The sequence below is a fragment of the Tachypleus tridentatus genome, chromosome 2, assembly GCF_004210375.1.
Source record: "Tachypleus tridentatus isolate NWPU-2018 chromosome 2, ASM421037v1, whole genome shotgun sequence".
Taxonomy (NCBI): domain Eukaryota; kingdom Metazoa; phylum Arthropoda; class Merostomata; order Xiphosura; family Limulidae; genus Tachypleus; species Tachypleus tridentatus.
The window spans coordinates 133,024,675-133,041,036 of record NC_134826.1 but is presented as its reverse complement, the minus strand read 5'-3'; the positions used below and the strand labels follow the sequence as shown (position 1 = coordinate 133,041,036).

At 33.0% G+C, this 16,362-nt stretch overlaps 1 protein-coding gene across 30 annotated transcripts in view; it reads left to right on the top strand.

The window, feature by feature from the left end:
- LOC143245143 (epidermal growth factor receptor kinase substrate 8-like) overlaps positions 1-10,363 on the top strand; it is a 96,645-nt gene extending 86,282 nt beyond the window's left edge. For 23 of the 30 annotated variants that reach the window (XM_076491118.1, XM_076491108.1, XM_076491099.1 and 20 more), the window contains 6 exons: positions 738-791; positions 2,117-2,239; positions 3,544-3,754; positions 4,528-4,663; positions 5,937-6,135; positions 7,639-10,363. In XM_076491118.1, coding sequence (XP_076347233.1) covers positions 738-791; positions 2,117-2,239; positions 3,544-3,754; positions 4,528-4,663; positions 5,937-6,135; positions 7,639-7,793 — 878 coding nt within the window. In that variant the 3' untranslated portion in view covers positions 7,794-10,363. The remainder of the gene's footprint in view (positions 1-737; positions 792-2,116; positions 2,240-3,543; positions 3,755-4,527; positions 4,664-5,936; positions 6,136-7,638) is intronic. The other 7 variants (XM_076491105.1, XM_076491102.1, XM_076491109.1 and 4 more) reach the window with 1 other exon arrangement.
- Positions 10,364-16,362: the final 5,999 nt, after the last annotated feature.

Genomic DNA, 16,362 nt, shown 5'->3' with positions numbered 1-16,362 from the left:
GAGCCCCAAGCAATTTGTTCGGTAAAGAATTTAGAAAACATATTTTAAAAAGTCGGCGAGGTAGTTACACTTCACAAGTTGTCGTTGATCTCAGAACTAAATATTTTCTTAACTTCTGCTAACAAGTGTAATAACAAACAGTTATCTCAGTTATAAATTACCACATCTGTTCCTACGCCTACTGAAAAATTTTAAAACACAATAAACACAGTATACAGTGAAGGATTGTTTGCTTATTTTTGAATTAAGCACAAAGCTACACAATGAGCTATCTGTGCTCTTCACTACGGGTATCGAAACCAGTTTTCTCGTGTTGTAAGTCAGCAGACATATCGCTGAGCCATTAGGGTTACAGTGAAGAGTACTGATACACGATAGGGTTACAGTGAAGAATACTAGTTCACGATAGGGTTACAGTGAAGAGTACTGATACACGATAGGGTTACAGTGAAGAGTACTGATACACGATAGGGTTACAGTGAAGAATACTGATACACGATAGGGTAACAGTGAAGAGTACTGGTACACAAACAGTGAAGTGTTGTAAAAAGTTCCGATTTTCTGGTTGACTGAAATTTTTCTCCTTGAAACATCGACAGCTATAGTCAACGTTTTACCCATTAACAAATTAGAGGTTTGATCTGTTACTCTCGATTTATGTTGCCAAACAATATTGTACTGTACTTATTACAGTGGTGCAGGAATAAGAAAGTCAGTTTTTATCTTACCGTTTCTAGACAACAGTGCTAATGATGGTCCTTCAACTGTGAGCTCGTTTACGACGGAAATAAGTAAGTCACTGATATGTCAAAAGACTTTTAACATTGATGGCAGTTTCACATTATTTTATGATGTATTAATACACTTAATTTAAAATAATGTTGTTTAACTATAAGTGTTCAAGTGTCTTCTAATTCTTGATTGTTCTCATTAGGTTTGATAGAAATAATTAATTTTATATATGTGTGTTTTTCGATAACATGAAGTATTCATATGTATTTTACATATATTGTTTTTATTGATAGAGGAATATATAGCAACATAAATATAAAAAAACGGACCAAGAACTCTCCAATTTTAAATATCTTTACAGGTTTTGCCCTTTTATTATCGGGTTCGAATCCCCATCACACCAAACATGCTCGCCCTTTCAGCTGTGGAGGCGTTATAAAGTGGAGGTCAATCCCAATATTCATTGTTAAAAGAGTAACCCAAGAGTTGGCGGTAAGTGATTATGACAAGCTGCCGTCTCTCTAGTCTTACACTGCTAAATTAGGGACGGCTAGCGCAGAGAGCCCTTCAGTAGCTTTGCGCGAAATTCAAAACAAACCAAATCCTTTTATATAACGACACTTTAAATATCACATCTTCATTTTACCTTAGTGGTTTTGTACTCGTAAAATATTTCGATTAGAGTTATTTATGTATATATATATATATATATATACATTAAATGTTAAAATGTAATTCAAATGCGTGCAAAGACATTGCGTTAATGTTTTGTATGTTTATAGGTGTATATAGTTGTTCTCATTTAGAAAATCGGTTACTTTATTAAAGGGACTATAGAAACGAGCTGTCGCTCCTGGTTGATTTTATATTCGTGTTGAGTAAAACAAGTAGGCCTACCGGTATTATTTCTAATTGTGCTTAAGATCTTTCCTAATATTCAACTTACAACATCCAAACGATTGTTTTTGTTTGTTTGTTTTTTAACTTCGCGCAAAGCTACACGAGGGCTATCTGCGCTAGCCGTCCCTAATTTAGCAGTGTAAGACTAGAGGGAAGGCAGCTAGTCATCACCACCCACCGCCAACTCTTGGGCTACTCTTTTACCAACGAATAATGGGATTGACCGTCACATTATAATGCCCCCACGGCTGAAAGGGCGAGCATGTTTGGTGCGACGGGGATTCGAACCCGCGCCCCCAGATTACGAGTCGAACACCTTAACCCACCTGTGATGCCGAGCCCATCCAAACGAAACCCTTTGTTTTATCTGGCATATGATGCTAAAATTTCTTTTTGTAAAGACTGTGTTGTGCTTTTGTTAACCTAGTATAATTTCGTCACCAATTCAGTGTCATGAATGTATATATATGTGTATTTTAATTAGAGTGCGTTCAAGATGATGAAGTGAAAATCAGGTCTGGAAGTTTCGTCGAACAAAACAATCAACTTCCAAATCCGCCATCACCTGTCCTTAATGCACCTCCAGCGCCACCTCTGCCAACAAAGCGTAAGTTTGAATAAATTTATCTCTATATTTAATTTTCTGTGTACTTGTTGCTTTTCCTTCTCGTTACCACTTATTTTTCTGTTTCTTCTATTAGGTAGAAATTGGAGAAATAGAACTGTATACTTCAGACATAACTTTACAAACAGAATTATGTGCTTCAAACACAGCTTTAATTATGTTCTTCAGACATAGCTTTAATTATGTACTTCAGACATAGCTTTAAAAATAGAATTATGTACTTAAGATACATCTTTTAAAATGGAATTATATATTTGAGGCTCGTGTTTAATGCAGCCCTTATAGTTGAAATAGATATGACAATCTCTATGCAATTTGGGCTGTGGAATGACAACAAAAACTTAATGTATAGTATTAAACAGTGTTTTTATCAAGGTTTTTGTGGAGTTCTATTAAATTGAATTTTTCTAGTGTATAGCAGTACCATATGCTTGTTTCTTTCTATACAGCTAAGACACTGCATGGGGTATCATCATGGTTATTTCATGAATTTGACTTGTCCTTTGTACAGGTGTAAGGGAATTCTAAAGAATGATAAGTTTTCTCACTCTGGGTCATTCAGTTGTCAACATTGATCAGTAAAGTATTACCGTAATGTTAAAACTTACATTCTGTAATGGAATGGAAGAATTAGCCTTATAGAATAAATAATGATAAAATATTTTATTGTCCTAAAACTTTTGCACAGTACTGTATGTCTCTATGATAGTCACTGTTGCTAACTGATATATGTATTGTAATAACCTTGATGGTATGTTATACTATGCAATAAAATTTTTACTTTTTCTTGTTCCTGGGCAGCAAGTGTTGTTTCCAAACTGCTTATGCCTAAAGTAAATGGAAAAGACATATTTTTCTCTTGAAATTTTGCTTTTATGTCCTGGGAGCGTATAATGAAAACATGATGGGAGACTATATTTGGGGCTGATACGTGAAAGTGATTTACGTTACAGTCGCAAATCTTGAAAAAACTACTCACTTCTAAACATTTTTGTTCCTTTTTGTATAACTTTAGTATAAATACATGTAAATTTTGATTCATATGTTGTTTCATTCACACCTTACGTGCAAATTTGCCTGTTTTTACTTAGAAAATAGGTTAATTTCTAAATTTCATTATCCAGGTCACAAAAGCAAAGCTTGAAGGGAATAATGGTCATTTTTCTGTACTGTTACAACATAAGCAATTAAGAAATAACACACACTATCCAGGAACAAAATTTGTGTTACATGTTGTTATTGTGTATCTCTATGATAGTCACTGTTGACAAACACTTTTTTTGCAGCCTTGGTTGTGAAGAAGAAAGATGTGAGTGTTCCCAGAGATGCACATGACCGCTTGAAGAAAGAACTTTATGAACATGTGACTCTAGGCTATAATTCTAATAAAAAATGGGGAAAGGTCAATCTAAACCACTGGGATGGATTATATATAACTGCTGAGTCAAAACCAGCCGAAGTCCAGGAGTGGTTAGAGTCTAAGGACTTTGCCCCAAAGTAAGTAGATTTAACACTGACACGAAGACTGTAAGTGTAAAACAACAGTAGAGTCTTGCCTTGCGAGTTGTTTCCCAAGCATCACATTCAATACATTCTTGTTGTATTCATTGACATATAATTCTACTGCGGTCATCTGTAGCACACTAATGAGAATCATGCTGGTTTACTTTGTAAGCTTAGCCTATACCGCTCTGTAAACATGATGTATTTTTGATCTACATTAGTGAGAATTCTGTGATGTTGTTTGACATGCACTGATTAAAATTCTGTGATGTCGTTTGACAGACATTGGTCAGAATTGAGTGATATTGTACGATATACACTGGTTAAAATTGAATGATGTTATTTTACATTCACTAGTTAAAACTTTGTGATGTTGTTTGATATGTATTAATTAGAATTCTGTGATCTATTTGTTTGGTTTTGATGCATGATACTTCCATTTCCAAGTGAAACTTGTTTGCTACAGTGGAAGTAACAAACTAGGACTTTACATCATCTTTTATTCATGAAAATCACGTTTTGATGAGAAAAATAAATTCAAAATCAAATAAGTAACCAGTTGGTACACTAATGAAAAGTAATGGATAATTATTTGTGACTGTATATCACATGTTATCCAAATACCTAAAGTGTTTTAAGCTGTTAGTGGTGACTAAAAGGATTTAAACCACTACAAAATCATACACATTAAAACTTTGTTATAACCACAACAGTGACATGTTTTTCACCACTTAAAATATATCTGATTGTTCTTTCTGCTTTTCTAGGATCAGGAATTTGTTTAATGAGATGACAGGAAAAATGATGTTTAAACTGACTCGTTCTCGTTTGGAAGAAGTTCTTGGTAATGAAGAAGGTGGTCGACTCCACAGCCACTTAACTGTTCAGAAAAATATCAGTGGGGTTTGTAACTTAATTATGTATATCATCAACTTACAATCTGATTTATTTAATATCAGCTAGATTTATAAACTAATCCCGTATACTACTGACCTACAACATACAATTTCTTTATTTATCTGCTAGGCTCGTAACCTCATTATGCATGTCACTGATTTACAAAGACAGATTTCATTCATTTATTATCCGCTAGGCTTGTCACCTCATTATGCATGTCACTGATTTACAAAGACAGATTTCATTCATTTATTATCCGCTAGGCTAGTAACCTCATTATGCATGTCACTGATTTACAAAGACAGATTTCATTCATTTATTATCCGCTAGGCTTGTCACCTCATTATGCATGTCACTGATTTACAAAGACAGATTTCATTCATTTATTATCTGCTAGGCTTGTAACCTCATTATGCACGTCACTAATTTACAAACACAGATTTAATTCATTTATTATCTGCTATGCTTGTCACCTCATTATGCATGTCACTGATTTACAAAGACAGATTTCATTCATTTATTATCTGCTAGGCTTGTAACCTCATTATGCATGTCACTGATTTACAAAGACAGATTTCATTCATTTATTATCTGCTAGGCTTGTCACCTCATTATGCATGTCACTGATTTACAAAGACAGATTTCATTCATTTATTATCTGCTAGGCTTGTAACCTCATTATGCACGTCACTAATTTACAAACACAGATTTAATTCATTTATTATCTGCTATGCTTGTCACCTCATTATGCATGTCACTGATTTACAAAGACAGATTTCATTCATTTATTATCCGCTAGGCTTGTAACCTCATTATGCATGTCACTGATTTACAAAGACAGATTTCATTCATTTATTATCCGTTAGGCTTGTCACCTCATTTTGCACGTCACTAATTTACAAACACAGATTTAATTCATTTATTATCCGCTATGCTTGTCACCTCATTATGCACGTCACTGATTTACAAAGACAGATTTCATTCATTTATTATCCGCTAGGCTCGTCACTTCATTATGCACGTCACTAATTTACAAACACATATTTAATTCATTTATTATCCGCTAGGTTTGCGACCTTATTTTACGTACCAGTGACTCACAACAGTCAGTCTAGTTTGTTTAACATCAACAGTATTTGTTACCTGATTCTCAATAACACTGATCTCAGACAAACAATGAGTTTTTTTTAATGCTATTTAACATTATGTAAAAACTAAATGCTATCAGAAACAACAATCTAAGTAAGTTTAAAACTTCTTTTTGCTGATTTTATTTTAGTATAAAACATTTAGTAGCCGGGAACTTCAGACTATTCTAGCCGAAAGACGGCGAAAAATAGAAAGTACTACTGATGACAAGTTCTCATGTAACCGAGACTCTAACTCTAATTTTAATGGTTCTACAAATAACTCCGATTCCGGTGTTTCCACCCAAAGCTTTGACTCTGATGTCTCCAGCCAAGGCTCTGATTCAGAAGGTAATTGTATCTCAGCAATATATAACTATTGACACACCTTCACAAATACATACACATACATATATTCAATATGCCCTTGACTTATTCTAAATTTAGGTTTATATTGATTGAAGGCCCTCTCATCTTTAGTTCTGTAAGAAGTTTATATTAATTCTTATTAACACCTAATTTTGTATTGATAAAACAATAAAGTAGGGTAATTAAATTCTAACTAAATAAAAATGTTTAAGGAAGTGGGGAAAGATCCGTCTTCAGAAAATAAAGTTGTTTCGTTTAATAAGGTGAAATGAGAAGAAATAACTATATTTATTTAAAATAAATTATATTCAGCTTGAGGGATATGATATTTTACCTTTGAATAGTTCGATTCTTCATTTTACATAGTGTTCATTTCTATTGCTTAGACTAAATAAATAATAAAAAATATTGGTTACTCATATATGCTACATTATGCGTCAAATTGGCCCTGGCATGGCCAAGTGGTTAAGACACTCGACTCGTATTCCGAGGGTCGCGGGTTCGAATTCTCGTCACACCAAACATGCTCACCCTTTCGGCTGTGGGGACGTTATAATGTTATGGTCAATCCACTATTCGTTGGTAAAAGAGTAGCCCAAGAGTTGGCGGTGGGTGGTGATGTCTAGCTGCCTTCCCTCTAGTCTTACACTGTTAAATTAGGGACGGCTAGCGCAGATAGCCCTCGTGTAGCTTTGCGCGAAATTCAAAAACAAAGAAACAAATAATGTGTCAACTTAAAATCATTATATTTTGGCCTTCCGTTGTATAGTAAATATTATATGATGGTAAATCTGACATGTTGGTATTTGATATTTTCAACACATGCAACATCTTATGATACACGTATGCCAAACGGCGAGGTAAAAGACCTCTAAAGTTCCAGAGGAAGGGAATCCAACCATTAGCAACTGCCGGCTAGACGCTGTTCTCAGAATAATGGGATTGACTGTCACAGTTGTAACGCCCCAATAGTAAAAAGTGGGGAAAGTGTTTTGGGGCCTATCACGATTCTAATCTTAAACTAACCAGTACACAAACGGGCGGCCTGGCATGGCCTAGCGCGTTAAGGCGTGTGCTTCGTAATCTGAGGGTCGCGGGTTCGCGCCCGAGTCGCGCCAAACATGCTCGCCCTCCCAGCCGTGGGAGCGTTATAATGTGACGGTAAAGAGTAGCCCAAGAGTTGGCGGTGGGTGGTGATGACTAGCTTCCTTCCCTCTAGTCTTACACTACTAAATTAGGGACGGCTAGCACAGATAGCCCTCGAGTAGCTTTGTGCGAAATTCAAAAGAAACACAAACGGGCAGGCACGAAAGCTACTGTAATATGCTTGACCTATTAACAGCACATTTCTGTGAATTAACTCTAAGTGCATTTGTGACATTACATGTGATATATTATAAAACTGTCATCACTATATTCAGTGTTTTGCCGCTTTTAGAACAATAATAAAAAAAACTATCTTAGTTTCTTACTTTTCTTTTCCAGTCAAGGAGCACCGGCCACCCAGAAAACTATATGGTGCCAAGAAAGAAAAGGAAAACCAACGTTCGAATGGCAACGACAACAAATACTGGCTCAGGCTTTGGCTAATTAACAACACGAAGTTCATGGGATACAACGACGCAACCTGGATTTTGTAAACGTAGTTATGCATTGTTTCTCTAACAGTGAATATAAACCACTGGAAAATCAGTTAAATGTAGTGCTAACGATTTGGACAAGAAATTCAATGCGTGATTATCTCGCTTAGAATTTAGGGAGAATATTTCCTACCCAATATTTCTCTAGGAAAACATTTAACATCGAGATTGTTTCAATTATCAGAAAAAAAACTTTCAATTTTTTAATTTATAAAATAAAGTAAGAAACCTTTTAATAGAAAATTAACATTGTAAAACATATCCTATTAAAACAATGTAAGAACTTCTCGTATTCAAATGTGAAATGTGTTCACTGATGTCAATCGTTATTATTGTTATGTGAGGACTATCTGAAACTATGTGCTGTTAAAAGTGTTTTGTTCTCTTAAAGGGTGGTTTAAAACAGTAAACAGTTAAATTATGTATAAATACGTGGTGTACAATGAAAATATTGAGTTTTTTTAATGTGACACTAACGCATTGTTTGTTAACTCATCAATTATAACGCATAACTCTAGCGATGGGAGACAGCCAATAGCAGTTGTTTCTTATCGTAACGGATGTTTAGGCTTAGTCGATTGTTGTGTCTTGTCGTAACGGAAACTTGAAGTTCGGGTAGTTGTTTATTAGAGAATTTGAATGAGACACAAGTTGTCAGAAATAAGCATTGGTTAACGTAATTAGATCAGTAGGTAGATGTTTCATAGCAACACTTTGATTCGTGCTGTCTACTCAGGAGTATAGTCTTTGAATGGATTAAATATAGAGGTCGTTTCGGCACTCTTGATCTGATGAAGGCAACTGTGAGAGTGCAGATTAATTCCGTTCATAGCAGATAATACAACACGGAACCGCTTGTAATTTAGACTAATATCTGAAAGTGTTTACAGTATTGCTCAATATGTAACTAATATAAAATATGTTCAGAAAAGGTGCTCCAAAACGAATTACGTGGTTTTTGTTTTGAATAACATTCTATGTTGTGCTTGTGGATGGGGAAAAAAATCCTTCTGGATGTTACTAAGGTCAATTAGTTTAGTCATGCTATTACCTAGTCAACTTGTTGAATCCTACAGTCATGCGATTTATTTAGTTGGTTTATGTGACTGATGAATTATTCCTACAAATATATGGCTTATTTAATTGGTTTATGTGAATAATAAATTATTCCTACAAATATGTGGTGTATTTAGTTGATTTATGTGGATATAATATAATAAATTATTCCCACAGATATGTGGCTTATTTAGTTGATTTATGTGAATATAATAAATTATTCCTACAAATATGTGGCTTATTTAGTTGATATATGTGAATAATAAATTATTTCTACAAATATGTGGCGTATTTAGTTGATTTATGTGAATAATAAATTATTCCTACAAATATATGACTTATTTAGTTGATTTATGTGAATAATGAACTATTTCTACAAATATGTGGCGTATTTAGTTGATTTATGTGAATAATAAATTATTCCTACAAATATGTGGCTTATTTAGTTGATTTATCTGAATAATGAACTATTTCTACAAATATGTGGCTTATTTAGTTGATTTATGTGAATAATGAACTATTCCTACAAATATATGACTTATTTAGTTGATTTATGTGAATAATGAACTATTTCTACAAATATGTGGCGTATTTAGTTGATTTATCTGAATAATAAATTATTCCTACAAATATGTGGCTTATTTAGTTGATTTATCTGAATAATGAACTATTTCTACAAATATGTGGCTTATTTAGTTGATTTATGTGAATAATGAACTATTTCTACAAATATGTGGCTTATTTAGTTGATTTATGTGAATAATAAATTATTCCTACAAATATGTGGTTTATTTAGTTGATTTATGTGAATAATAAATTATCCCTAAAAATATATGACTTATTTAGTTGTTTTATCTGAATAATGAACTATTTCTACAAATATGTGGTTTATTTAGTTGGTTTATCTGAATAACGAATTATTTCTACAAATATGTGGTTTATTTAGTTGATTTATGTGAATAATAAATTATTCCTACAAATATATTACTTATTTAGTTGATTTATGTAAATAATGAATTATTCCTACAAATATGTGGCTTATTTAGTTGTTTTATCTGAATAATGAACTATTTCTACAAATATGTGGTTTATTTAGTTGGTTTATCTGAATAACGAATTATTTCTACAAATATGTGGTTTATTTAGTTGATTTATGTGAATAATAAATTATTCCTACAAATATATTACTTATTTAGTTGATTTATGTAAATAATGAATTATTCCTACAAATATGTGGCTTATTTAGTTGGTTTATCTGAATAATGAACTATTTCTATAAATATGTGGCTTATTTAGTTGGTTTATCTGAATAATGAATTATTCCTACAAGTGACTTATTTAGTTGTTTTATGTGAATAATTAATTATTCATCAAATATGTGACTTATTTAGTTGTTTTATGTGAATAATTAATTATACATCAAATATGTGACTTATTTAGTTGGTTTATGTGAATAATGGATTATACATCAAATATGTGACTTATTTAGTTGGTTTATCTGAATAATGGATTATTCCTACAAGTGACTTATTTAGTTGGTTTATCTGAATAATGGATTATACATCAAATATGTGACTTATTTAGTTGGTTTATCTGAATAATGGATTATTTCTACAAATATGTGACTTATTTAGTTGGTTTATGTGAATAATGGACTATTTCTACAAATATGTGACTTATTTAGTTGGTTTATCTGAATAATGAATTATTCCTACAAGTGACTTATTTAGTTGGTTTATCTGAATAATGGATTATACATCAAATATGTGACTTATTTAGTTGATTTATCTGAATAATGGATTATTCTTGTTGCCTCTGGACTCATACTCTCAGTTAAAGAAATATTTTTAGGATAATTTTTTATAGTTAGTCGATCTAATTAAAGAACAGTTTATCCTACTATTAGCAAATGTGATTCAAGAAAATATTGAGAGTTTCTATTATTTTTCTTATTTCAAAGACAAGTAATGAAGACATGGGTATTCCAATATCACAAGGCTAACGTGTTTCACTAAAAGTGTGATTTTTTTCATAATTCATTTATCAGCCACGAACCATAGAAATGTCGTTTGACTATGTAAAAATTATACTGAGCGGGATTCGAACCTATGTCAATGATAATTTTTGTTAATGAGCCAGAAAGTTACTTGGTCTTGGGTTTATTCGGTTTCAACTTTAATATGTTTTTTTATAATTATCTTATACATTAATAGCTTTATTTATTTTTAATAATGAGATAGACCTTTATTGATATGTTGTTTCTGTTTTTTGGAACATAATTCCGAGGCTAACGAACTTCACAAAGGCGTGATTTAACCAACAATGTCTTGGTTGTTATTGTCAGTTATGTTTAGTCGTTCATCGTAAAGCGTTGTAGCGAACAATTAGCTAGGTGCATATAATTTGTTTAAATTAGCGAGTAGAGATCAAAGGCTATACCCAATTTACATAAATGGATACTTGTAGGAGTAAGTTAAGTTTGATTTTTTTCGTCTCTGTGCCCCATTTATTCTTTTTTTATATGTTTAGAAAGATTCTGTGCCTTGTGATATAGAAGAAAATACAATGCATTAAAATCTAGAATTAGGACAGCAGGTGGAGTATTGCTTTCTGGCTATAATATAAATACCAAAACCTTTCTTAAGGAGCAAGTTAATGATTTTCAACATTCTCAGTCAAGAAAAGTCTTTACATATCAATTTCCTTCTGTGATGTTTTCTGCTTTGTAATTATTTTTTTAAAATTTCAGGTCAGAATTGGCATAATATTTCAAGGGGTTGTTTTAAATTTTGTTGAAACTTTGCCATTTTAAGTACAAGTTAAAAATAAAAATCGATAACTTCTAGCATAGTACTGCTCAAACGAAAACCATTTTTATCTACATAAAGATGTTAGAGTATTTTTGAAAGTGTTTTAGGCAGTATGGATTTCTAGCCATTATAAAAATATTCGTGTCTAAATTCAACGTTCAAAATCCTTTTCATAAGGATCGAAATGAATACCACAGCTTGTTTTTAGTAACTTCAATGACTAGCTTCACTCATACTGGGTTTAGTTGAAGCAAGATTAAAGTAAAGAAACAGTTGATTCAAAGTAATTGACTTCACAAATCATTATACAGTATGATTTTTGTATTTGTTTATTCATAATTATAAATCGTTTTTATAAGAAATAGAACTTGTGCTATAAGCCAACTTTAATTTATATGCACAATATATTTATTATTGGCCAAAGTTAACGGTTGTACAAACAAATTTATTGTAATTTATCGTGTATTTTTGAGTTCGAAATACACGTAATTTAATTTCCAGATATAATCTTGTTTTATAAAGTTTTGTGGATATTGAAACATATGTGTGCAATAGATAAATATACTTTTTAAATGAATATATATTATCAAGTAAGAATTCAGTTTATTTTAGACATCCATAAAATAATAATCACAGAATTTTGTTTTCGTAAAATAAAACTGTAATTGTTAAAATTATTATTGTAATAATAAAAAAATAAATAAGATTCTTTTTTCAGTTTTATTTTCTCTCTGTGTTTGGCATAATGGCTTTCTAATGAGTTTGTAAAATGCGTAGAAATAAAAATAGTGACAAAATCCCCTTTACATTAAACATGTTCGCCCTTTCAGCCATGGAAACATTATAATGTGACGTTCAATCACATTATTAATTGGTAAAAGAGTAGCTCAAGAGTTGGTGACGGGTGTTGGTGGCTAGCTGCCTTCTCTCCAGTTTTTCACTTCTAAATTAGGAACGGCTAACGTTGATAGCTCTCGTGTAGCTTTGCGCGAAATTCATAACAAATGAACCATCGTAGTTATAAAATCGGCGAGAATTTTATATTAAAAATGTGAATGTTTTTTTTCTCAAACAAATAAATGTATTTTTCCATTTTCTTGTACTTCACTGTCTGAAGTCTTGCCACCAGAGCTCTCCAAAACGGAATTACGAACGTGTGACGTATTTCTCGCTGTCAGACTTATACAGTGGTGTTTCGGTGCCAATAAAACAGGTGAAAAAATTATTATTAATTTACAGATATGAACATTTCTGAAATGCATGCCATTTGGAATTCAAGTTTAGTTCCTGAAGCAAATGTTACATATCTAGCATTGGCACTGGTATAAATTACAACATTAATAATGCATGACGGGGAAAATGGTTTACATAAAATACTATTTCTCTCTCTCTGTAAGGAACAGATTTCTAGAAAATTGCACGTGCGTGAGTCTTACGTAAACCTAGTAAAATGTTTTTGCACTTCATATCACTTCTGGTACAAATTATGTGACTGAAGCCATTATTACTATTACCAAAGCTATTATTAGTATGACATTCTTACCTAAGTTACATTTTCACCGTGGCGCTCGCGGAAATATTTTAAGAGGAGGGGCATGTATGTATGTGTGTGCTTTTGCAGTGTAAATCTGTTTGTTTGTTTCAAATATCGCGCAAAGCTACACGAGGGCTATCTGTGCTTGTCGCCCCTAATTTAGTAGTGTAAGACTAGAGGGAAGGCAGCTGGTCATCACCACCCACCGCCAACTCTTGGGCTACTCTTTTACCAGCGAACAGCGGGTTTGACCGTCAAATTACAATGCCTCCACAGCTGAAAGGGTGAACATGTTTTATGTGACGGAGATTCGAACCCACGACCATCTGATTAGGAGTTGAGTGCCTTAACCACCTGGCCATGCCGGGCCTGATATATGGGGTGGAGGAGTTTGAATATACCCCCGAAATTTGTTTCGTCACAGCAAAAAAAAAAAAAAAAAAAAGAGAGAGAGAGAGAAGGAGTGAGCGTATATTTAAGGAATTGAAAATGTTAAAACAATGAATTTAAACCAAACAGAGGACTTGTAGTGGCAACTTTGGTTTAGGAAGGAGAGTACTTTTCTAGGCATATACTCCCTTCTCCGAACTGAAATTTTGACTACGATCCAACAGGTAGATATTTGGTGTTCGTCATTTTCAAATGTATGAGATTAAACATGCTAATTTTGTAAACTTTTATGTCCTTTTAGATAGGTTTTAATTGTATCTGTACATCCAAGTCTCGGAGGGAAGGAAGCTATAGGTAATTCTTAACATTAATGCCCCCCAGTGGCTCAGCGGTATGTCTGCGGACTTGTACCGCTAAAAACAGGATTTCGATACCCGTGGTGGGCAGAGCACAGATAGCCCATTGAGTAGCTTTGTGCTTAATTCAAAACAACAACAACTTAACATTAATATGTAGAGATCCCCTTTAAAACTAGTTTTACTGCTATACACGTTGTACACAGTTTTGCGTTTGACATGGTTCTTAAAAGAAATGGAATTGCACAGACTTAGAAAAAAACAAGAAACGCTTTATGAATTTACACTGTTGGATGTCATAAACGTAAAAAGTGTGAATTATGGACTGGATATTTTTGTGATGAATGTCCATAAACAATTAAAATTAAAGAATTTTTTTTTTTTTTTACCCTGCTGGTATTAAAGCTTCAAGAAAAACTGAAGTCATGCTTTTATTTAGACTACTATTCCTGTGTTCGCCCTTAATGAAATGACTTTAATGTATACATTCTATTGTAACATATATGTTTCTAATAAAGCCATATTCCATGAAAATTAAGGAGACAAGCGAGTTTCTAAAAATGAAATATATACCATACATAGGTATAATATAAAAAGTAACAAATAACAGTATTAACAAATTATAATTTTAAAATTAAGTAGGGACCCTACTATAAAACGTAATTGAAACAAAAATTGAAACCGAAATCCCAAATTCATAAAATTGTAGGCCTACTTCGGCAGCTTTATACGCTTGACTGGTGGCCAAAGTGAGGATTCAATTTTATAAATGTGTAATTATGGTTTCATTTTCTGTGAAAGTTACAGCTGTCAGGGATATGGCTATACTGAACATTTATAGATGTTGTGTCCATTCCATGAACATTTAAGAACTGAACAAATAAATAGAAAAAAATTTAACGGAAAGTAGGAATCTTTGGTTATTCGTAAAAATGATATAAGATGTATCTAAAACACAATAAATACTGTAGTAACAAACAAGTGAAGAGATACTTGTTAGATAGATTTTAGAACGATTTTCAATCCTTCTAAGTCTTTATGTTTGTGTTGCTCAGGTGTAAGTAATCTGATATTATTTTTTACAGTCTTGGAATGGTTGCACCAGACCAATCAATTAACTTTCACAGTGAAATTTTATCTCCAAAGTTATTTTGATAAAAAAATAAACCAAAATATGTATATTTTGTTATAGTGAGTATGCAAACAACGGCTTATAAGCATAATTAAGTGATTTATTTATCGTGGAAATAGGCCAGGTTGGTTAAGGCATTCGACTCGTAGTTCGCGGGTTCGAATCCTTGTCGCACCACACATGCTCGCCCTTTCAGCCGTGGGGGCGTTAAAATTTGTCGGTCAATCCCACTATTCATTGGTAAAAGAGTAGCCCAAGAGTTGGCGGTGGGTGGTGATGACTGGCTGCCTTCCCTCTAGTCTTATACTGCTAAATTAGGGACAGCTAGCGCAGATAGCCCTTGAGTAGCTTTGCGCGAAATTCAAAAAACAAACAAACAATTATCGTGGAACATACTACATGTTTCGAGAAAATATTGGTCTCTCATTTTCAGACAAAAACATATAGTAAAGTCCCCCGAAATAAATCACTTTAATTTGCTTATAATGGTGCCGAATTAAGGAAGAAACTACCTAAGATGTAACTTGTGGCCTCGCAATATATGAGACCTTGTAAACTTGGCATAGCTTAGGGCGTCATAATGTCATAATCTGGCACTACCTTACAAATCATTATTTTCAAACTTATTAAATTTTTCTCTTTACTCAAGTATTTCATTCATAACATCTCAATGTAAGTGTCTTTATGTTTTCTTATAGCAAAGCCATATCAGGCTATCCTCTGAGTCCACCGAGGGGAATCGAACACCTGATCTTAGCGTTGTAAGTCCGTAGATTTACCGCTGTACCATCGGGAGACCCAGCTCTCCTCTAACTGGTTCACTTTACTGGCACTAATGTCTTAGTGATTTAAATTTCACACAAACGCACGTAAGCTGAGTTAATCACACTTTTCGGTTGTTTATTGTTTGTAGTTAGGCACATAGCAACACAGTTGGCTATCTGTTCTCTGCCAACCAGCGGTATCGAAACCCGGTTTATAGCGGTGTATGTCCGAGGGTAAATCGCTGTGCCACTAGGGGGCACACTTTAAGAATTGAAAACAAATTGATATACATGAAATTACTTTTCTGATTAGATAGATACCATTTCATTAATTGACTTCTGCTTAAACGTGTAGGTATATTTCTTGAAAAAATCTACTGGTGTTATAAAAGTTTTGATGAATTAATTGTTTAAATCACATCCTTTTCTATGAATTAAATTTGTTTATAGCAGCTGCAGTGACTCTTTTTGTTACCTTGTTAATTAACTTAATGTTGTTGTCTTTTTATGATGCTGCAGAATCACAA